We start from the raw sequence: 24,337 nt of genomic DNA on the forward strand, positions 1-24,337 counted from the left end.
CTTTGTGGTCTCCTCTGGACCTGCTTCAGCAGCTCCGTGCCAATGACTAGGTTAAATTGATCTAAGCTTATTCAGCACATCACCCAAGGGGAAGTGTGCTACTGCTGCTTCCCCTGTACTGACACGTAATGTCCTTGTGGTTTTCTAATCATTGAATCAACTCTCTGATAGACCTCAAAACTAACCCTGCTATAAGCATGCATCTCTTCCAAAGCAAACAACTTCTGGATTTAGTTTGGTATTACTAAGCTGAACAGAATTTTTATATTAACATGGTGTTTCCCTTAAACATTTTAAGCACCCATTGTAACTGCATTGAGCATTCAGCTTTACAGCAGCAGTTATTAGTATATCACCACAGTAGTAGTTCCTTTTCCCCATGAAGTATTTTCAAGGAAAATGTCCAGATTAGAAGCTGTGGTTTTTAAAATCAGTGGAGTAAAATTGTCAAGTGTGTTGGCTGTAAAACAAAGTAATAGCAGTGTAGCTGGATGCATAATTAGGTGCTTTGTCATCTGTTGGCAGAAATATTTTGAGGCAGAAATGACTTTATATTGCTGTGGTATTGCTGGAAGCATTTGTGTCTTTAAAAATATCCCTTGGATGTATAGGCAAATGCATGCTTTGCAGTAACAAAAAATACAGTTGGCTAATTCCTGTAATCCTGCAGCTTTTTACAAAATTCCCTGTTTCTAGGTTGGATCTGGATTATCTCGTCTGGGAACAGCAGCAACAATCAAAGGTGAGATTTTCAGCTGCTTCTAAAAATTACATTGTGGAAGCATTTAAAACTAATAATATTGCTTACTATGCTGATGAGGTATTTGGAAACTTTATGACTTTTTGGTGACATAATTTACTAATGGGAGGAAATGCACCTGACAGCTGGATATGATGTATCTAAAACATTCAGAGTGCAACTTAGAGCATGTGCTATTTTTTTCTGTACGATATTTGTTATTTTTTTTTAATTGCTGAGCTGAGGGACTGGTTTGAGTGGACTTTCACCTATGATTTTTGAGTCCTGTTTTAACCAGGGACTCTTCTGGTACTGAGTTTCAGTGACTTGATTATTTCTTATTACTTAGCATTAAGCAAAAGTATTGTCTAGGACGGCCATTGTAAACTCCTCTGATAGGAAAAGATGAATTATTTGTGATGTGGAGCATTGCTACTTTGTGTACTTATTAAGCTCATAATAAGAAAACTTTTTTTTTCCTACTTCCTCGTTGTTTCTTTTCTTTGTCTATTTTTAATACTTACAAATATTTTATTATAATCTGACCATCATTTTTATTGACAACCATTGCAAAAATTAATATTCAAGTACATATATGTCTAGTTTTATTTTTAAAAATCAATTTCATTGGGTTTGAGATCTGTTTAGTTGAATGAAAACATTCTTATGCACAGAATAAGTATGTAGGCAATACATACCTCAAAAAGAAAAGATTATGTCTTGTGTAACTTGCAACTAGTGTTGTCTGCCTTTACTTGAGGCAGTGAGGGTAATAAACTTGGTGACAGGTGAGGAATCTTTAGTGCGCGTGTGTGTGTGTGTTAATATTTTGAGCACTAGTATTGTTTTTTCTTAATATTTACAGGAGATACTGACACTGCCAAGACCTCTGATGATATCAGTTTAAGTCTTGGACAGAGTTCTAGCCTATGTAAAGAAGGGAGTGAAGAACAAGGTAACATTTCTTTTTCCTGCATATTAAACATGGTGTTTTGTTACCAGTGACCCTTTGCTAAATGGGCTAAATACATTCATGCAGTTTCTTGATAGAATCTAAAAAACATTATCTTGAAGCTCTCTGTTTCTTTTCTTAATTACTTAAAGTTCTTGGGATGCATAGCTTGAATCCTTCTATCTTTATTCTTGGGTTGCATGTTTCCTGTTCTTGCATCTCCCAGTAGGTGATAAATATTTACTGCATTTTGTCTTCTTGCTGCTGAAGGATAGCTAGCTTCTGTGTCTCTTGAGTAGTTTGTTATACTGAAGGTGACGTGGAATTCGTGGACTTCATTGTTAACTAGTTTGCTCTGCTTTCCATTACAGCCAAGTGATATTTTCTAAATAGGTGTGCTATTCTTTAAAGTAAATAGGTTTGCACAGAGAGGTATTTCTATGCTAAGGACAGCTTCCAGTACTTGAGCTAACACAGTTTCTGTAGTTGCTTTTTCCTAATCTGTAAGGAAGATGCTAGCTTGCTTTCTTCATTTGTCCAGTTTTGTTTCAGGCTTCTTTTTTCATTTAGCTTTGTTGCCAGGAAAAAAGAAATCTTCTCGAACTAAAATGAAATAGATCATAGCACCATAGGGAAATCTTTTGTTTCCTGATTTGTCAAGTGCCTGATGATTAACAGGAAGTTAACTCAAAAACTAGTGTAGTTCATTTTGGCAGATCTAATTTGTCTGTTAGATTCTTTAAATGTATTCAGTGATGACTGTGCCATTCAGTGCAGAAAGCATTCCTAAGATACAGATCACAGGTGACAGGGCTATTGTAATAGGCATCTTCCTTCCATTTCGTAATAGAACTGTTTGCTAAATCTTCTAAGTCACACATGTTATAAACCTTACCAAACATTAATGATTCTAGTAACCGAATTGATCTCTGAATTTATTTTTTTTTATTTGACAAAATGCAAAGGCAAATAGCCTGACTCCCAGTGTTACCTCCAGGTGGGCCCTTGTACACGAGAAAGCTTGTGATGGACAGTAAGCAGACGTGGGAGAATATGTATAAACCTTGAGACACATTGAGCAAGAGAAGAGGTTGTGGGCTAGTTGTAATTCTTGTCCTTTATTATCTACTGCTGCTTACAGGTTTTTTGTTTGTTTTTTTTAAAACATAACAGCTGTCAGATTAGCCGGATGTTGACTTATTTTATCTGTGTTTAAAAAGCATTTGAAAAACAAACCATAAGTTGTAAATATTCTTGTAAAATATTCATATAAATATGTACTTCAACAGATTTGGCAACTGATCGGAAGCTTTTTCGTCTGGTGTCGAATGACTCATTTGTCTCCATCCAGCCTTCACTATCCTCTGGACAAGATTTGCCACGAGACAACAGTGATAAAGTGTGCCTCTCGAACAATCAGCTTGTGGACCAGTCTAAAGCTAGTGCGTGTGACACAGAAGTAGCTTCACTTATAACTCTGCATTCTCACTCCTATAGAAAGGATCACAGACCACGAGGTGTACCAAGGACTTCTAGCTCTGCTGTTGCTTTTCCAGATGCTTCACTGAATGACTTTCCTCTGTATCAACAAAGACGAGGACTAGATACTGTCAGTGAGTTAGAAGCTTCTAAGCCCCCTTCTGGATCCAGAGAGTCCTTGGCTGAGAACTCTTGCATTTCAGGAGTTTTTCAGCTGGATGACATTCTGAAAAGTAGCAGCCCTCAACCACTGGCTAAGAGTGGGAAGAGCAAATCCTTGAAAGCAGACAAAAGTGTGGACAGTCTGAGAAGCCTGAGTACTAGAAGCAGTGGTTCAACAGAAAGCTACTGCAGTGGGACTGATCGTGACACTAACAGTACCATCAGTAGCTATAAAAGTGAACACACTAGCTCTACGCATATAGAAAGCGTGCTGTCAGAGCACGAGGAGGAGTCTCCCAGAGAAGAGAAAAAGGATGGTAAGAAAAAAGACTGTGGTGTTGACTCAGAGGATGACAGTAGTTCTACTACTGACAAAAGGACTAGTAGTGAAAGGACTGCTGTGGATGTGAGCTCTATTAGTGGTGTTCAAGAGGTAAAGGGTTCTAATGCATCCAATGAGATGCTCGGTCAGAAGGGTCTTAGTGCCTCTGCTTCAGAAGAGGCCAATAAGAACCCACATGCCAATGAACTGACTACACAAGCTGACAGGCCACCTGGGAAGGCTGCTGAACAAAGAGATGAGCAGAGTGAGAAAATAGTTTTGTTAGTAGACTCAAGAGCTTCTAAAGAAACTAGTGGAAAACAAAAAGAAGGAGATGTTCGACCCAAATCTTCTAGTTTAATACATCGAACAGCCTCTACCCACAAGTCCAGCCGGAGACGGACAGGAAAAAAGCGGGCTAGTAGTTTTGATTCAAGTCGGCACAGGGAATATGTTTCCTTCCGAGGTGTATCTGGTACTAAACCCCACAGTGCTGTGTTTTGTCACGATGAGGACTCCAGTGATCAAAGTGACTTAAGCAGGACGTCAAGTATGCAGTCAGCTCATCAGTTCAGCAGTGATAGCTCTTCCAGCACCACATCCCATTCATGCCAGTCTCCTGAGGGAAAGTACAGTGCTCTAAAGACCAAATATGTTTCTAAAGAACGTGGGGGCACAGACTCTGAAAATATTCATAAAGCCCACGTGAGCTCTGAAGGAATTAGCAAAAAACGATCTACACGTCGGACTTCTAGCACAAACAGTGCCAAGAATCGTGCCAGAGTACTAAGCCTGGACAGTGGTACTGTAGCTTGCTTAAATGATCCAAATAGCTTAATGACACCAGGTAACATAAAACAGTTAACCACTTCAAAATCTGATTTGGAAGCCAAAGAGGGAGAGGTGCTAGATGAGCTATCTCTGCTGGGAAGGGCTTCACATTTAGAGTCAGTCACTCGTTCTAGGAATAGCTTACCAAGCCAGGCTACGTTTCCTGAAGGGGAAGAGCAAGAATCAGCAAGTGGAGGTAAGTAAATGACCTGCCAGAAGTAACCTTGCCACACTTTGTTAATGAATTGAGGTATACTTAAGTGTCGTCCTGTATCTGTTCTTGCCCAGTGAAACACTTTCAAAGCATTTCAGTCATCCTCTCGTGGAAGATCTGCAAAAATGAAAGCTGAATTCAAACAGATGTTATGAAGTACTTAGGTAGCGGTGTCTACTGATTTGTTACTGGCAGTCTTTGTTAAGCTCGGGCTGTGCCTTAGAGTTAATATTTGTGATCAAGTCAGACCTACTGTTGTATTAATCGAAATCTTCAATTTGTGTACTATTTTAAAAGTTAACAATAGAATTGGGGCTGTTTGTGGTTAAAAGATCATGCAGGTTAAAAAAAGAACGTAATACTGGATTGATTGAGGGGACTGTCGCCTCTTAAATGAACTCTTACCAGGTGAATGAACTCAGTAAGTGTGGTATTTAAAAAAAAAAGTCCTTGCAATGCCATCTTCGAGTGTGCTTTCTCATGATGATCTAACTACTAAACTGACTTCTAGGGATTTGTTTTTGCTTAGCGTTACCATTGTTCAAGTTGGCTGTGCAGTGTTGTTTACTTATGGATTCTTTGTTTTGTCCTCATTGTGAGAACATGCTTACCTTCCTGTGCTAGCGAGAGGAGTGTAGTTTCCTCTTTCTGTAACTATTGCTTTGTTTGGTGTAATGCAAGACTGAGGTTACTTGCATATTAATATAGATTAATAAGGGCATTTTTTCATTTTCTGGACCTTTGATAGTTTTTGTTTACCACTTGTCATAATATTTCAGTCTCCCTTTTTTGTTCAGCCAGATTGACTGCCTTATCTGGAGGGCTCTTTGTATGTGGAAGATAAGTGGGTTTAAACTATTTTTGCAAGGTGTTATAGGTTCACTAACTACCTCATTCTCTGACATTTGCTTGTTGAGAGGAAATACCTACCAAAACACCTGGATGTTGTTAACTAAGGTCTCAAATGTTTCCTAAGTTGTCTTTACATAAAGACAGCAATATCTGTAAGAAATTGTAGCAGACTTAGTCTGAATAGTAAGGACAGTAAAAGCACGGTGACTTTTGCATTTTAAAAGAGACTCAAGTCACTGGAAGGTGAAATATGACCAATGAATGGTTCTTCTCTTACACTGGCTTAAGAGCAAACTCTACTCAGTGGAATTCTTTATGGAAAAATGCATTTGTGACTACTGATCAAATTTGATAATTTGGTGGGTTTACAGTTAGCTCACAGCTTTTAGATGCTTTCATTAAAAAAAAATAAATAAAAGGGAGAGTGGAAACTTAATGGCACCTTATGTGTGAGTACTTTGTTATTCCTAGTCAGAGAGTTTTGCAGTAGTATTTAATGGGAACTTCCATTTACTAGTTTAGTGCTAATTCGGGGTTAAACACTTAATGCATTTTCCTATTACACCTATTAAAATGATAGCACTTAATCATTTGACTAATAAAAGGCCTGCTTTATGTATTTATGATCTTGAATGTATGCTCTCTCATCAGCACACAATTTCATCTTGATTTATTACATCTTAAAACTGTTCAGGTTCTTTACTGACATGCAAAGGATTCGTGTACCTTATTTTATAGAATGCAGTAAAGTTCATTCAGTCATCAGTAAAAGTGGAAAGAATCAGCACAGCATTGATTGGCTTATATTGCCAAATATTTTGATCGGTCATTTAATGAGTGGAATAGCAGGGAAGAGCAAACTGAACATGTCTGACTTCAATCTCAGAGATACAAAATGTATGGAGCAGCCTAAGAAGGGAACTCGTTTGCATCAATATATTCAGATTCCTCTTTGAACTTTGTTGAGATAATGGTTATTTTGAAGTTGCTGGTATTTTTAGTAAATGGAGAGCACCCAACTGTTACCTGTGAACTTACGGGCTGTTTTTGAGAAGTGATCAGGGTTCAGGCTCTCCAGACCTGTTGACGGCATCAAATTCTCAGTAACACTTACTCTATCTTCCCTATCCCGGGGAACATTTCCTTTAGAAGAAATGAATGTGCTTGTTTGTTTGTTACTGGAGGGGGCAGAGTTTTGTATGTGTTCTTTTCTGAAAGCGGAACAACAGCATTTCCTTGTGTTTTGCATTTCTTAGGATTTAGGCAGTCATGTCTGCCATCAAGACAGCAGTGACTTTAAATTTAGCTGCTCCTGGGCTATTTGAATAATTCCTTTCTAATGTCCTTTGTTTCTGCTGGTTTGAATGGGAACTTTTTTGTTGGTGTTGTTAGTTTTTGGGGTGTTTTTTTTCCTCCACATAGAGAACTTTTGAGTTCTGTGATGGCTGTATCTTAAGACCAAAGAAGAAAACAAGACTTTACTATGATTACTGCTTATCAGAAAATGTTGTAAATTTTTAGAATCAAAGTTACTTCATAGGCAGTATTTCCCACTATTGAGTTGCCTTCATCTTTTGGGAGTGTTTTTAATAACAAGTAATGTAAGTAAGCATTGTGTATGTGTACACATAGAAACTATCTGAGAAAACTAAGACGTTATTTTATTTACATGAATTGTGGAATAAGCCTGGTTCACGTTTGCTAAGATCAGAGGATGCTGATTGGGTCTGACCTGGAAGTTGTCTGGTGTCATTTCCTGCTGAAAGAGTTACTTAATAATTGTATATAAATATTTTTGAGTTTTTGTGGGTTGCTTATGATAGCTTTCTGAAAATCAGTTGGTTCTTCAGTGTGTGCCTGTGTCAGAAAGATTGATACCCTTTTCCAGCCAGCAGTTTTAAGTTCCTTATTTTCAGATAGGCTCTAAGTGAAATGGTGATTAGTGACTCTGTATTCAGGTCTTTAGGGAAGTAGCTGAGAAGTACGTTCTTGTTTATATAAACTGCAAAAAACGTGTGTTACTGATGATGGCCTTTAGTATTCTCTTACTAAGCAGGATACCTTACAAACTTTTACTTGTGTTTCTTCAACAGATAGAACCTAGTTTGATTTTAATCTTATTATGCCAGGAAGTGGTGAGTGACTCATTTCTTATAAGGTGATTACTTGTGCGTTTGAGTAAAAACTGCAGTTCATCAAAATGCAGACAAACAGCGTTTGGAAATTTTGTACTTAATTATGTTCAATGTGGTGCATGCATAACAAAAATTAAATGGAAGATGTCATACTACCATCGCTTTCTTTGTTTAGCTACTCTTGCAGGCTACTTAGTGATTGGTTATGGGTTAGATGAAGGTGTAAGACGTGTAGATGTTGAAATGTTTAGAGAAATGTCTGGTGATATTCTTTGGAAATACCACCTTGATAGTCTCCTGTGCCTGGCTTCTGTCAAATATGTGCTATTTCAGGATTGCTGTTTGTCATGTCTTAAAGAACCAACTTAATTCTGTATGTGGCACAGTGATGTTTTGTAAAACTTGTGCTGACCTGAAAAGTCAAGTGCTCTCTTGTAGCCTTTATTAACTGTAAAAGATTCACCCTTAAAGGTGCTGCTCTTTTACAGCTTGCTATCATTTAACAAATTCATTTATTTATTTGTTTTAAGTACTTAAAGCTTTTGTAAATAAAATGGTGGTAATAACACTTTTCCTTCTGTATGTTGCATATTGTTATGAAGTAACAGCTCACCCTGTTGTTTTCTGGCCTATAATACATCACTGTAAACAGACAAAATAGGTTTTTGTGAGCTTGGATTAGAATCTTGCATTTCATGTGGCATATGGAAACCTGTTCAGCTTCTCAAGTCTGTGTGTGTTTGTACATAATGCTTTGTGTATCACTTTTTTTTATCTACTATGCGTGTGTTGTGCAAAGTTCCAGGAATCTGAAGTGATTGCTATTCCTCGTGTGACAGAGCTGTTCGTGCTTCTGATGAGTTGCGTCAATGTAGAGTTAAGGCAATTAAGGCTGGTTCTGTTATCTGAAAATGAATCCATGCTTCAAATGTTCAGCCAAACAGTTTTGCATGGGGAAAAAACATCAAACTCTGAAAAGTTCAGGAATGATAGACTGCAAAATGTGTACTGTTAATGTAATCTAGTTGTGCGTGCTTTCTTATTCCTGTGTTCTGCAGGGCTCTTCTACAACTGAATCAAAATAAGTAGGCTTGCCAGTAAAAAGGGCTCTTCTGCATATAAGCTCCTCTGTTAAAAGCAAGAAACTGTTCTTGGGTCTTGTTGGTTTTTTTTGTTTTTGTTTTTTTTGCATGTCAACTATCAGTGTAATTTTCTACTATTGTAGATTCAGTGTGCAAGAAAGTAAAGAGTAGGTTTTACAGAGGTACCTCTGAATTATGGCTGCTGTGTCATCTGAGTAGGCCTGAGATAGACCTATTCAGCACTTAAAGATGAGAACAGCATGGGGAACAATACACATGGCTGGAACACAGCTCTGCAGTTTGTATTTCTGGAACTTGCCAGTGTCGTGGCTTGTAGAATAAATCCTGCATCTACAAAAAACCTCATCAATAACTACTGCAGCAAAAAGCTGTTTTTGTGTATCTTGTGTGGAACTTTGTCCTACATGTTTTGTCCGCTCTTTGGTATTTATGGATAACACAAGGACTTCTGTTAGAAGACTTATGACCACAATAACAGTGAGCTTTCCTGCATCCAGAGGGATAAAGGCAAGAACAACAACAAAAAAACCACAAGTTTTGTCTGACTCCTAGCAGTGGCTGCTGAGACCCAGGGATGTGTTGCCAAAAGACCTCATTACTGCTAGTGTAAGGGTCTTCCTGCTAACCTGATGGAAACATACACCTTTAGTGCATTATGCGTAAAATATTAAGTATTTCACGTAAGGTTATGTGGGGATGCCTGAGTGAAATCCAGGATACTTGTTGGGAAAAATACATTTTTCAGCATTACAGCGTATACTAAAAGTAAAATTAATAAATAAATAAAGTGGTTTTTTTGTTTGTTTCAGTCAGAAAATATGACTCTAGTTAAATTCTTTCTAGCCTCCCAGAGCAGAAGTAGCGGTTCCTCCAAAATGCTTTGCATTGCTGTGGGACTGAGGTTTCTTAAATGTCATTGGTTGGTGGTGTTTGCGCAGCTACTTCTCACAGTAATATTTTTTTACTTGATTTGGAAAGACTTGCTGGATCTTGTTGACAAATGGTGTATGCTGATGAATTTCCTGAATGTTCATCTCCAGCAGAAATCGCATGGGAACTTCTGGTACTTGGTGTAAATCAAACTCTGTCTACAGTTAAGTTAGTAGGCCACTTTTTGTAGATAAATCTGGATTTATTGTTACACAGATGGCCAAAAGCAGTTCTGAGAGCTCTGTACTGTAATGGAATTGCTACGTGCTTTTGGCAAATGCAACTATGCAATGTAACTCTATATTATAGTTAATAATAGCCCATTGAGAGCAAGCATGATTTTCTGTAACTGGTGTAATATTGAATGCCACTTATACTGAAGAGGCTATGTCTTCTAAAGCCTTTAAGTATCTATTCCTGAAGATGTATAAATGCAAATGTGAAGAATAAAAGGTTTCATTAAGAGTAATGTAGGATATGAACATTGTCTACTATGTGAGTGTACTACCACTTATTAATAATACCCAATTATAGGGTTATATTCCCCTCTTCTGTATAGAGGCAGGGAATCAGATTAGTAGATTGCTTTAGGTCTTCTGTCCCTAATCTATCACAACAGTACAGTCAAGGAGGTTGTGTAATGTCTTCAGTTTTTAATAGTGGAATAATAATACAAGTGAGAAGAACAGTGAAGTGGATGAGCTGAGACTCTGAATTCAGTCTTTAGTATTACTGTGGAAATTTGTCCATGTGGCTGGTTTAAAAAAACGTTTGGTTCAGAATTCAAAACAGATGGCTTCATTGTCATAGTTGTTCCCTGCTTGGCAGGGTTTGCCTTTCCAGATTGTTGTGACTCCTTTGACGTAACTATATTCTTCTAATCTCATTTCAAACCTTTTTTCATACATTTCAATCACAACTCTGAAGTCTTGGGCTTTACTTCTGGATTTTCCTGGTTTGGTTTATTGTGGTGTTGTGTTTTGTTTTTTTTGTGACTACCTTTGCTCTCCAAAAAGTATACTGTTGTTTTTTGGTTTTTTTCCTCTGCTCTGTTTTTCAGCAAAACTTGATATGAGGTATTCCTCTACTTTAAGTTTCTCCTTTGCTGCCCACTAATAGCTTCCCTCAGAAATTGGCATTAGGTATATCTTGTTATTTTCCACTTTTGTTTCTAGTACTATAAGCTAATACATTGCTGTTTCAACTGAGAGATTGAAGAAATGTTTTCAGTGTCTAAGGGAGGCTATAAAAAGGAAAGGGACAGAGTCTTTAGTGGGGTTCATTGCAATAGGACAAGGAGAAATGTTTTCAAACTGTAAGAGGTTTAGGTTGGATATAAAGAAGTTGTTTTTTTTTATTATAAGGGTGGTGAAGCACTGCCCTGTCCATGGAGACGCTCAAGGTCAGGCTGGAGGGGCTCTGAGCACCCTATCTTGTTGTAGGTATCCCTGTTCATTGCAGGGGAGTTGAGCTAGATGGCCTTTAAAGGGTCCCTTTCCATCTCAAGTAATTCTCAGATACTTGGAATTTTTGGTCTAATAATGGTATGTAATCCACAGTGACTAATAATTGTATATTGGAGGTGTGGACCAAACTAATTCCTTCCTTCTTCTTAGGCTTTTAAAATAGTGTTAAGGTACATGAGAATAAACTTTACAGGAGTCACAACTGTGTAAAAAACCCATAAAGTAATGAACTATTGTGTTAGATATCAAGTTATTATTGCTGCTGACTGTCACAGACTGTTTTATTCTCTCTCAGCTTTCTTTATATCTTCTGAAGAGAAGTATTGCTTTTCTCACGTTCCCAACACAAATGAGATGCGAGATGCAGAAGGACAAAATTTCAGCTGTTTACTTTAGCAAAATGTATTTGAGGTTAGAAGACAGATTTCATTGACAGTGTGAATGCATGAGCTGTAAACTGCTGATGTCAGCATTGACTGAGTGTGAGGCTGATCATTACCAGTAGCTGAAAAAAAGGCACAGCTTCCAGTTCGACAGTGAGAAACGGAGTGTCTGAATATTACTTGTGTACACAAGTCTAACTGTGCCTCACTGGATTAATTTTCAAAGCAGTTTAGACTTCATGACCTATTTTCTTCTTTTGAGAAAGGTGACGGATATTATGATATTATTTCTATTTTGTGGTTGATTGTTGTTGCGTTCTTTTTTTTTTTTTTTTTTTTTTGTCTTTGTTTCCTGATTGGACAATTTTGCAATTTTTATCTGTTGAACTCTATGGTTTTCCATATCAGTCCTTTAGGTCTAACTCATGTCTGTGTTATGCCTTCCCAGGAATCTGCTTACATGGAAAGAAGTTGTCTGTATGTCAGAATTCCTCTTAAGCATTTTACCTTAGCTGAAACGAAGTAGAACTTGTTTATGTAGTAAAGCTTGAAAATTCTGATTTATTTTCTTCTTTCCAGTCTTTTGCTTCATGATTTTCAGTCCTAAAGCTTAGATTAGAAGTCTTGATAAGATAAAGACAGGATGATGTGAATGTCATTTTTGGTTTGTATTCATAAACGTTCTTCTGTAAAAGAAAACATTAATCTTTTGTGAAAGCTAATTGTACTGTATGTTGAAGTGAAAAGCGGGCATAAGGACTTGCCTTTACTTTTTCAAATTGAGGAATTAAAAATTTACATGCAAACTCTTTTATGTGCAGTAAAAAGAGAAATTCTAGGAAGTTACAGCCCTCAGAGAGGATAGTCCAGGCTATGCTCTGGAATTCCAAGTGTGACACCATTGCAAGCTGCCATTGTAGAGTTTTCTTTAGAATACATTTGAGCTTTTTATTGGGAAAGTATCATTCCAAATGCATAATCATGAAGCCATGTCCTTATGACTTAATAAATGATGGTTGAGCCTTCTTCCAATCAGAGTGGAGATGAAAGAATGAAAGGAATGGAAAATAGTAGTTTTGATGAATCTGTGTGCAGATACATGGTTGTTAACAAGTCAAAACATTTTCTCTTAGAAATTAGAGAGATTTTATTTGGGAGTAAGTTTAGAAGAGTTTAATTTGTTATGGAGTTGTCTGTTGACTTTCTGCTCTTATTTTGTGCATCTCTGGGAAGTAGGCTTACGTTTCTAATGTGTACTTTGAACTTCAAATCTGGTTTGTTTCTGTTTCCTGATCTTCATAGTGGTTGTTGTTAGAGGCTCAAATGCTCATGGTGCCATGACGAAGAAATTTAAGTGTAAGGTTCTTGTCTTTAGTGAAATGTGGTGTTCCAACAAAAAGATTAGGAAAAGCAGGAAAATAAGAACTTGAGAAACAAACATTCTGTAAAGTGGAAGGCTTGTCGTAACTGATTTAAAAAAAACAAAACCAGAAACAACCACACAAAACTGAAGACACAGAGTCTGTTATCTCTCTCTGTGGGATCTGAATTTTCTACATCTATGTATATATTGAGTCTTATTTTCTTGGAATCTGGGGTAAGTGACTGTAAACCACAGCACTGGAAGTGTGAGTTGTAGACTAGAGATGTGTTTAGAAAAACCACTGTCCTACTAAGATATTTTGTTTAGTTATTATATAAACATAAAAACATATTGCTTTGTAAATATTACAGGAAGCTTGCTTAGATTAAAACAAAGCTCATTTCCCCCTGATTTAAACAGGTCTTACGGCATGGTAGTGGCTATTGGAGGAGATTCATTCTGCTACCTGCAATCTCAGGAGCAGCTGTACTGTTGCCCTTCCTCAAAGACAAGCGGAGATATGAATAATACATATGAACAAAGTTTCCATGCCTCTTTTTTAAATCCTGTATTGCTTTGTAGGGTGTGTTTGTTTGTTTGTTTTTAACCCCAGAAAGCTGTTTGGTTAACTTAGTGGTTCTCCACACTTCAAACAAACAAGCATCCTTTCTGCATAACTGACTTTTTTCCAGTTTTTAAGTCATGGTTTCAACATGTAGCTTGAGGTGTTGTGTAATGTTAGACTCAAAACAGCTCCTTGGCTGAGAAGCTCTGCCATCTTTTCAAAGCAAGTAATAGACTTACTTAGTGATCTGGAATGGCACAAGCTACATTCAGGAGGAGCATATGTGTGTACTGACCAGGACTTCTAAAATAAATCCAAAATCCCTTGGCAGATTATGTAGAAAGCTACACCAAAACCTACTTATCTTAAAGCTTAATGAAATGATAGAAAAGCTAGTGAATGTCAGAGTTATTTGCCTGTGCATGTTTAAACTTCAGCTCAAAGTAGATAGGGATTTAGATTGTGGATGTTTTTTGTTTTTGCAGGGCTGTGTTTGTTTTTAAATCTTCCATTTATATTTAATTTTTTCTTCCCTCATTTCTCCCTCCCCCCAAGACATTGCCTCTGTTTAGGAAGTAAAATTGCTTCACTGATAGATCTGAGCTGCATAGGAAGCACCTCTAGTGTTTCTATAAGCTGGGTTCGAATTGCTGCAGGTGATGTGTTTACTGAGGAAAGGAGATCAAAATAAAACCAGAAGTGTTAAGTGTGCTGCCTTGAACAATTGCAGTTGAATGCTTTTGCTAATTAACTGCGAGTGATAATTAAAATGTAAATAGAGGCCGTTGCTATCTTAATGGTAGCTAAGGTGTTTACATATCAGTTAAGATCAGTTGCTGTTCTTTATTCTGTGTGCTTAACTGTGGCCTGGTTAGTAGAAATGTGTGGTGTTTCTTTCACATCTGAAGTCAGTAGAAACTATATTTTGAGTGGATGTATGAGTTGTGTATGCTGGTGTGTGCACTGGAAAAGCTGAGATTTACACACTGGTGTCTGAAATCGGTGCCTGATTTTTGACCTCTTGTGCTTCAACTTAATCCATCAGAAAGAAAGGTCAGGATTCCTGCTGTCTTGTCTGGTTTTTGACTTGTCCAGTGCCTGTAATGTAAGAGCCAGACAGTAATGGAAGAAATTAAACTGTGTGTTAAAATAAAGCATAAAGGTTAATGATTTATGCTTTATCTGAGTCTTTGCTTAAATATGCTTAAAAGCGGTTAACACCTATTGATGCTTACAGTGAAAGACTGATTGTGGAGGTGAAGGGTTGCTCACTTTCACCACATGGTTTTCTTGAAAATATAGGAAATAATTGAATTAAGGATTTTCTCAACATTTTGGCAATAAAATGCTTGTAACTTTAAGATTGATCTTAAAGTAATTTCTTCATGTAGCTGTTAAAACAAGTTGAAGTTTCATGTACAATATTCACTTGATAATGCATGGTTTGTAAGTAAACTTTTTACTTGCGTTCTGTATTGTTGGAGCTGTGGCAGTGGCACATAGCAATAGTAGGTTGCTGCTCTCTGTAGACCGGTGCTACATTCTTTTCTAGTGACTTTGGAAAACTTAATGGCAGGGATGCTTTAATTTGAAGGGCTTAAGAACATGGGCTGCTCAGCCTGCTGTCTTTCTGCTGCTGCTCCTCCATAATAAATCTTGCTCCAGCAGTGTTTTCCTTTGTTATTGCTTGACATAATCCTTGATTTTCTCAGTCCTGTAACAGGCTTCTTGTCTACCAGGCTATAATAATTCATATATAAATATATGAAATATATATATATATATATTTTTCCTTCAAGATTTTAAGTTTCTCTTTGCATTGATTTTTGTGGGAAGTATTTTTTTCTTCCACTTGCCTGCCTAAGCTGATTTTCTTTGTGACCTATCAGAGCTCTCTAGTGCTCCTCATTTGAATTGGTTAGGCTAAGGGTCATCTTCGGCTCTGGAGGGTTACTGAGATTGTAGGCATGCTGTAAAGTCTGAAATTGCAAAGGTGATCCTTTTTTTTAGACTGAAACTTAAGGAGCATAAATGGGTTTAGTGGAGGGAGAATTTGCAAAAGCCAAAACCAGAGGAATAACCTCCTGACTCTTGCATTCGTATAAACTGTTTGTTTGTTTTTTTTACAGTGCTGCTTTGTAGGTGGACCAGATTCTTTTGGAGGGGAGGTGTGGGTGGAGAGAGAAGTTGAAAAAGCAGAACCTTATTCTTATGTGCCTGCTTCTCCTGCTTTTCCAAGTGTAGTGTAACTCCTGTAAAGAGGACAACATGCATTTCTTCATGATTATGAGGCAAAAAAGGAATAAAAACAACCTGAATTATGAAAGTGTCCCCTAAAGGGATGTGATAAAGTAAAACTCAGCTCTGCTTGTTTGGCAGAAGTGATGGAATTAAGAAGAGAATTTTGTAGTGAGGGGTGAGAGACAGACTTACTAGGCTGTCCTTGGGGGTTTTCTTATTTTTATCTATTAAATGGGGGAAAGTGAGATTAGGCTTTCTTCCCTTTCACCCTGTGTAAACGTAAGAGATGGAATATCTGATACTTCTGATACTTGGTTGTTTCAGTTTGGGGAAAAAATGGAGCTAGGTGTGCTTAAAAGAGCCTCACACAAACATGCAGCCCTTCCATGACCTCCCCAGCTCCCTTCTGCTTTCCCTCCCTGGTTCTTAACTAATAGTTCTTCGGTGCTCCTGTCTTGTAGCAGTTTATTTGAACAGTCAGCGCATGAGCCACTTTTCTCGTTGCAAGTGGAATTCTTTAATTTGGGGAGGGTCAGGGGGAAGAAAGGAGTCTTAAGTTACTTTGTACGTAAATAGGATGGGTTCTTCTTTGACCTAAAGTCTGTCTTGATGCAGCAGCACAAGCCAGCGAGGAGACTGTCACATTTCGACGTGAACGCAGCACATTTAGGCGTCAGGCAGTACGACGCCGGCACAATGCAGGGAGTAACCCTACCCCTCCTACATTGCTCATCGGATCACCCCTCAGGTAGGGTATCTAAATGTTCCACCATATTTAGCATGCATGCAGCAGACCACTTCTCCTCACACCCACCAGTGTTGCCAGAAAGGCATTTTTTACTTCCTTCCCCGCCATAACCTCCTTGAGCTGTCACTGCATGTCACTGTGGGCTTGTTGAATTGTGCATGTATATGTGGCACTATTTTCAAAATTACCAGGGTAGCCAGTCTCTAACATGTTACAGTTAATTTTAGATAAATAACACAGTGAACTAATGCTAACAGACTCCATGTTTTTTGTTTTGTTTTTGGTTTTGTTTTTTTTTTTGTCAAAAACTTCAGGAACTTTAAAGCAAGAAAAAAGACCCTAGAAAATATATTATTTGCCTGACTTAATTTTGCTTTTCGTTTTCCTTTATGAGAGTAAACCCTAGGGTCTAGTATCTTTGTAATCACTTTTCATGTAGTAGGTAATGAGAGAGATGCACTTAAAAACAAACAAAAACAACAACAAATAAAACAAACTAGCTGGGACATTTTGAAGTATTAAATAGTACATGCAAGGGATGCAAATCTAAAATAAAGGTAAACCATCGTGTGAACATCCTGTAACTCTTTTCAGGAAAAGAGTGACAATAAAGTAATAACAGTGCCTTTGTTACCAAACACACAGTGTTGCTCCATATGAAAGTTAACTGTGTGGCACTGCATGCCTCAGCGATGCTTACATTGTATACATACATCTTGGGAACCTGTCACTAGCCCATTTAATAACAGTGCTGAACCCAGCAGTGTTACCTGCAGCAACTCCTTGCTCAGCCTGTGACCTCAAACAGTAGAAATGGTGATCTCAAGATGATTTTAAACTTGCTTTTTAAATCTTTTGGTTCTGTGATTGCCTCAAGTGTTGGAGAATCTGGCAGGAAGAACATTTCCTATAGTGTAAGGAGTGTTTATTTACCCATAAAAGTAATTCTTCCAGTTGACATAAGTATATAAAGTTGTTATTCCTTCGCATTCTTAAAAACACTACTATACATACATATAATATTGCTATATATCCTAAACTAACTTGTAACACTAGGAGCAGTTTACTTCTATGTTCTAGGAATATTTGTATGTTTTTTTCGTTGTAAAATACTGTAGAAAGTGAGCAGATAAAAAGAAAACAGATGGAAATAGAGGATGGGGAGAAATCTTGGTGTCTTTATGGTGCAATTGAAACAGCCAGGGGCTGAATTTACTGAATTTTTAGGTTTCCCTCAGGAAAGACAATGGCTAGAACAGTGCCTGAAATCTAACAAATGGAGGCTTGACTTCTTCTGCATTGCAAATTGAACTGGATAGTGCAGTATATGGCAGAAGTTTGTTATATGATTTCAGATACATTTGTTAACATTTCCAGTCTTAACAGGACAGTGAGTTACTTTCTTAGCGAGAGATATTTAAACTTCCTCTTAGGTCACTGCTGTTCTACTCTTATGTTCCATTTCTCCCTCTTTGTTTGTTTGTTTTTGTTTTTTTCTCGTGGGTGATGCAGTTTTATGTATTGGTTAGTAAAAAGCTGTGTGGAGCAATTAGAGCTCCTTACCTGAGGGAGGGCACTCTGCACAGTGAAGTTTTTGCAGCTGAATGACTGTCCTTTGGTTTGGAGCTAAATTGCCTTAGGCCAACTAAACACCCAAGTGCTTACTTATCTGTTTGACATAAGTTCTATTTGAACTGCAAACTGTGGAGTGTATCTGAAATCTACTACTGTTAAAGATTATTTCTAATTTCTAGGTTAGTAGTCTGACTTTCTTTCATATGACTAACCTAATTTTTTGTGTGATTGTTGTGTTAATGGAAGAAATAAAAAGAACATAATGACTTGGCTGGATACCACCGAAATCACAGCAACAATGCATATACCCATGTATGCTCATGGTGAACTGCTTATGTCCAGTTCCTAATACTGCCCATCAGTATGACTTCATACTTAAACTCATAACATTACTCATTTTTAGTGACTCTGATGTCATTTTTCTTTGTTCTTAACAGGAAAATAAATTAATCACCTGATCTCCTAACTATGATTTCAAATCAGATGTCATGGAGATGGCCCCACAGAGGCTGTTAGATCTGTTTGTTCCTTTTGTGGAATGTCAAGTAGAGGATAGATAGGTCTATAATGCCTTCGTGATTGGCAGTGGTAGGCTCTTGAATAAAACCTGGTCCAGTAAATTTTGCAGCTTTAAAGATAATTAGATGCAAGTGTACTTTCTTTTTGTTTACTTAAGTAACCAGGAAATAACAACAACAACAACAACAAAAAAGAAGCAGGAAAGAAAAAAACAAAAGAACTTGCTCTCCTTTTATCCTGCCTAAACACTGGCAGTGTTCTAACTGCTTCAAACATATGTATGAATTTGCATCCTATGTAGCTACTGGTGTATGCATGTGTATCTGATAAGTGAATGTGACTGTCTCAAGCAAAATTTTAAGAGTAGTTTTTATTAATTAGAGAATAACAGTTTCTTAAATATTGTTGCAATCTGCTGTTGCCAATATTTTGCTTTATTTTTACTGTGGCAGATGTGGATAACCACAGAAAGGACAACTTGTATATACCTTTTGATACCTAGCTACTATTAAATGGGAAGACAGCGTTGTTTTGGTGTTGCTGATAATGCTTAAGTGAGACAGTGACAGCTGGCAAGTTTGTGAGCTTCCTTAGGGCTTCTGTTTCCATATAGCCTTGTCTAGAGCAGTAAAACATTGAATTGAGCTTCGGATTCTGATATGTTAGAATATGGGTTGCAGTTTTTAACCTTGTCAGTTGCGTGCATGTCTGTTGTATTTTGCATGAGCTGTTCTTAACACATAGTCTCACAGTTATTTTCATATTTTGCAGTGATGTTCTAAGGAAAAGTGAAATCAGTTGTTCTAGAGAATAGTTACATGCAACTGCATCAGATAGGCACCCTCAACTCTTAGTAAGGTCTTATTCTTACAGTTGTTTCACTTCCAACTGTGGCATCACACTGTGCACTATAACGTTAAAAGCAATAGGTGGTTAAGACTGTATTTCAAAAGGGAATGCTTAAGACAGAAGGTAAAGAATTTTTGTTTTAACAAACTATTTTTAGGGTATTTTATGTTTTATCTTGATTAAAAATATGATTTCTTAATCTGAAGAAGTGTCCTCCAGCTAATGACTGATGTAACTTCTCTAAACGTATAAAATAAGGATAATAAAACCACCAATTCTGCAGCGTAGCTATGATGTGCTTGACACTTGTAGTTGGGGACGTTGCCATGTTTAACGTTAAACTGCTTTGAAAACGTTGTTAGTATTTGTTAAATGGCTTCTTAAAATAGTTTTGCGCTGAGAAGGTTGTGAAGAGGGCTATCATTTTTCAGCTTTAAACTTAATGCATTTCTCTGAAGATTAAGTTGAATTTCTGACTCCAGGCTTAGAAGAATTTTGTTGTGATAAGGAGTACTAAGAAACAAAATCTCTGTCAGGGGCAGTACTATCAAAATGACTTTAAAATAGTCCTAAAACTTTTGCCAATTAATAACTTGTTAGAAATATTCTAAATACTACCCCCCAGAAATTTCTGGTTGTACTGGTTTAACTGCGGTTATCCACAAGGTTTGTTGTCAATGTCTGGTTTCTGATTAATCTTAGAGACGTTTTGTAGAAAGAGTGCAGAGTTATAGCAAGGAAGGTGGTGATATTTTGACAATGAAAGCAAAACAATTCAAGTCATACCTCCATGAGCAACCTAGCTATTGAGAGAAGAGTATAATAGTCTCTATCATACAGAAGAAGGATCACAGGCTACAATTAGACTTACCACCAATAGCTGACTTTTGCACCCACAAATTAAGTCCGGTAAGAACAACATCTCCCCAGCCCACCTTCAGGCCTAAAGAATAGCGCTTCCAAGGATTGAGTGGGAACTGTGTCTTTGTATCTTCTAGTGTAACATTAGTGTCCAAACAAGTTGTTGTACAGAGCTCATGGGTTATCTTAACCCTAACAAATTGCTTCTGAATGCTGTAATTTTAACTTTTCCTTTAAAAAAATAAAAAATCTTGTTTTGCTTCACTTTAGCTATTTCCTTTCCTTCCCGGTAATGTCTCCCCCATCCATGTTTTCTCGTAGCCTTCAAGATGGTCAGCAAGGCCAGCAGTCTTCCTCCCAGGCCAAAGTGCAGTCCCGCTCCCCCTCCCAGGCAGCTGTGCTCAGCGCTAGCACCTCCTTGCTGGTGAGAAATGGGAGTGTCCACTTAGAAGCATCACATGCCACTGCATCTGCTGTAGGCGGTAGCAGTTTGCACGATGGACTTGGTATGCAGGCCTTATGTAACCTTGGTGACATGGAAGTTTTAATACAGCAGCTTTGTTGGTAATAATGCAGTGAAAAAAGGCTAAAATTAACTTTGTTTCTGGATCTTGTAGGTGCATTTCTTAGAAGGGAATATTGTTGATAAATGTCCAGCCTTTCATCATCATGTTTCCAGGCTCTTTGTCTAACAAATTTGCAATGGAAAACATTCTAAGGATGCATAAGTAGCAGTGCTATGAGGTCTTTGTATTTGAACTGTGTACCACATGTAACACAAGTATCTTTGCGTTGTCAAAGAGAATTGGGGTGAGATTGTTAGTAAATTTGGGGGGGTTTCTGATTCCTAAAAAGATGCCTATTGTGATGACTAGGAACCCTTGATCTTTCAGAAGAGCGCTGCTTAGTTGTTCTTTGAAAAGAAATTGTCACATCAAGAAGGGGAGTTTTAATATGCGCTTAAAAGTAGGAGATTGAGACAAGAAGAAAATATGGATCTTCTTGCATCAATTGCTATCATTTCTGAAGTCTTATGGTGCTCCTTAGTTCTTCATGGTCTGTTTAATGTAAAATTCCTAACTGCTTATTGTCTTCTCTGCAGTTAAAAGACATTGCTAGAGAGAAGTAAGTTCAGATGGTTATAGTAGGTGACTGATCTCCTGTGACACAGTAATATGGGGGAAGGTGGGGAAAAATTCCTGGCCTGGATTTTTGCAGTTTGTGGCCTGACCTGGTGATGACTTCAGTATTGAAGTGGAATTCCTGCTCAGATTGCAATGCTGTCCATGTTTAGAGCTGATTGTCAGTGATGGTATTTTGAACGGTTGACAGCTGCGATAACACAGAAGTGAAGGTTAGATTAGAACACTGCTTTAAAATACTTGTTACAAATCCTACTGTAACCTTGCTCTAAAAGATAATTGGTTTGTCATCTTGCTCTATCATTGAGGAAGATTTCAAGAATTGCTGGGCTGTGGTTCTTCCCTTTAAAGAGTTCAGTTAGGAAGCAGCTATTCTTCCCTACCTACTAGAAACAATTTAAGAAAAGATTAATATTAGCAAAAAAGAAAATAATTCTAACATTCTCCGAAATACGTTCATAGAATGTTACTACAGAAGTGTTAAATGATACAGCCTCCTTATCTGATCTTGGTGTAGATTCTGTGGCTCTCGTACTTTCTAGATAGAAAAATCAGTGCTCAAAAGTATGAATCTCTAAACTGTGAAAGCTTACCACATAAAGCTATGAGATCTTTTAGCTATTTAATTTGAGACTTATTTCTTGTATGAAGTGGATATTGGGATGTAGCTGAAAATTGGGGATACTGTGCTTCTATCTACTCAAAGTTAGTGCAACGACTTGTTCTTGAAGCTACTAGTGTTGTTTTTGATAGATATAGTTCATATTGTCCATAGCTTTATGGAATCAAGTTTTACCGAATTCAGAATCTGATGTGCTGTTGTTCAATTTGAATTATTTAAGAGCTTATGTTTACAGTGATTTAATGAAAATCAAAGTGGATTCAGCGTTGTATTTAGGCTTTCCTAGCAGTCAATTTTGCTGCAATTGGAACAGAATTGGAACATTTGCAGCCTTCAGATAAGTTTAGCTATACAGACTTCTAAAGTTCCGTGTGTACAGTATTATGGAGCAAGACATGGCCACAATGGAGCAGAAAACTGTCAGGATCTGCTCAGTTGAATAAATCGCTATTACATCTCGGATTTGTGCGTTTTGGAGCTTCAAGCATCTGTTTAGAAACTTGCCCTGTGTGAAAGCTCTTACTACTAAGATTTGGTTTTGTTCTTAAAAATAAATAAGTAAAATTCTTTTAATTCTACAGCAGGCTTAAAAAAAAATCCACATTATGAACTAATGACTGCTCTCAGAGTCTTTTGTATTGTGGATGTTCTTTTGTTACAGCAGAATAGCAGATAAAATGGGACAGGATTTAACAAGTGCCATTCCTTCCTAAGGGTTGACAAGCAGGGAGATGATCTTGTGTTATTTCAGAGGGAGTGTGCTTGGGGGAGAGGAGAGGCAGTAGCTTGTTCTGTGGTTTGGTTTTTTTGTTTAACTTTTTTGGTGATGTTAATCACCATGAAAAATATAATAGTGATGCAAAATGGAGCAAATAAGGAGATATACGATGCACATATGCCTTTACAGTGTGCACAGTAACTTCATACTGAAACCGGTAGCGCTTTCCAGCTCATCTGGAAGACAATCAGTTGTGTTGTTTGCATTTAGAAACTTTTTTTCTTGTGCACAAGCACAATATATGCTTCTGCTTTTTTTTTTTTTCTGCATGTGTGCTGATATGAAGCTTTAGCTTTCAAGGTGACACACTGTGTTTGTTTCAAAGATTTATTAATTAAATTCTGGTGATATATTCTGTGTAGGATGGATCTTAATGGGTTATACTTAGTCATTACAAGACTGGATATAGACTGTGCGTTCTTAAGAGTTGCTGAGCATTGTGCTGAATAAAGCAAGGGAAGCTTTGAAGCATTATTTGTAGTCTTCCAGATTCCAAGTAGAAAGACTTCTGTACATGACGTTGCTTCGTGAATGATGAAAGGAATTTGAAAGGGTGGTGAAGGAAACTTATCATGAAGCAGTGGAAAAGAAGTAAATCATAGGAGGAATGGACACCACAATGGAAATGAATGATAATCTTCAGAGGATAGTATGGCAGTGCTGATGCATTTTACTCCCTCTTCAATGTGTAGGTGATGTGTGGGATACTGGAGTTCTTGCTTTGGAGGCTGTTAGAATTTGTGAAATAGTTCAGGCTCCAAGTACTAAACTACTGAAACAGATACCTGGTGTCTGAAACTAGGGTGAAATAACAGCCTATTGTCCTCATATAGGTGGTCATCTTTATGGTGAAGCTGTGCTGCAACGTTTGGCTCTTCTAGTTGTTATCACAGATTTATTGAAGTGCTTTTAGCTTTTAAAGGCAGTTACATGGTGGTGTTGAAGATTGAAGCTTACCACGTTGCCTTTTAAGGTAGATATCTGCCGATCAGTTATATGATTAAAACAACTTAGAATCAGCTTTTCATTGCTTTTTTGATAAATAAGTAGGCTTAATTTAGCGAATGGCAAAGTATTTTCAAAGGTATGAGTAGAAGATAAACTCATTTCCCATCGTTCATGTAGAAAATCTCCCTCTTGTAGTTTGTGGAATTGTGCATGTAATGGGTAAGTTACGCTTTTGATAAATGTCATATAAATTAAAAATTGAACACCTGTGGAGTACCAAAACTTCTAAGTTTTAATACTGCAGCTGAAAGTAAATTCTGACCTTGGTAAATGGTATTTCCTTGCATGCTATGGAATAATCAAATTTTGATAGCATTGTTTGTTGTCCTGAATAGGATTGAAATAAATATACTTACCTACTACTTGTTACAGTACTGTAATGATTCTAATGATGATGTAGGCAATGTGCAAAAAATGTTAGCATCGTTTAGAACTAGCGTGGAAGGTTTGAAGCAGAAATATTTGTAAGATGGAGAATCAAGAAATATGCTGAAAATA

At 37.4% G+C, this 24,337-nt stretch overlaps 1 protein-coding gene across 9 annotated transcripts in view; it reads left to right on the forward strand.

Moving 5' to 3' along the window:
* PCNX1 (pecanex 1) overlaps window positions 1-24,337 on the forward strand; it is an 86,682-nt gene that overhangs the window by 22,134 nt on the left and 40,211 nt on the right. For 3 of the 9 annotated variants that reach the window (XM_072337144.1, XM_072337138.1, XM_072337136.1), the window contains exons 4-8: window positions 697-742; window positions 1,605-1,694; window positions 2,981-4,681; window positions 16,353-16,485; window positions 20,611-20,795. In XM_072337144.1, the coding sequence (XP_072193245.1) occupies window positions 697-742; window positions 1,605-1,694; window positions 2,981-4,681; window positions 16,353-16,485; window positions 20,611-20,795 (2,155 nt within the window). The remainder of the gene's footprint in view (window positions 1-696; window positions 743-1,604; window positions 1,695-2,980; window positions 4,682-16,352; window positions 16,486-20,610; window positions 20,796-24,337) is intronic. The other 6 variants (XM_072337140.1, XM_072337139.1, XM_072337143.1 and 3 more) reach the window with 4 other exon arrangements.

This window comes from Excalfactoria chinensis, chromosome 5 (assembly GCF_039878825.1).
Source record: "Excalfactoria chinensis isolate bCotChi1 chromosome 5, bCotChi1.hap2, whole genome shotgun sequence".
Classification (NCBI taxonomy): Eukaryota; Metazoa; Chordata; class Aves; order Galliformes; family Phasianidae; genus Excalfactoria; species Excalfactoria chinensis.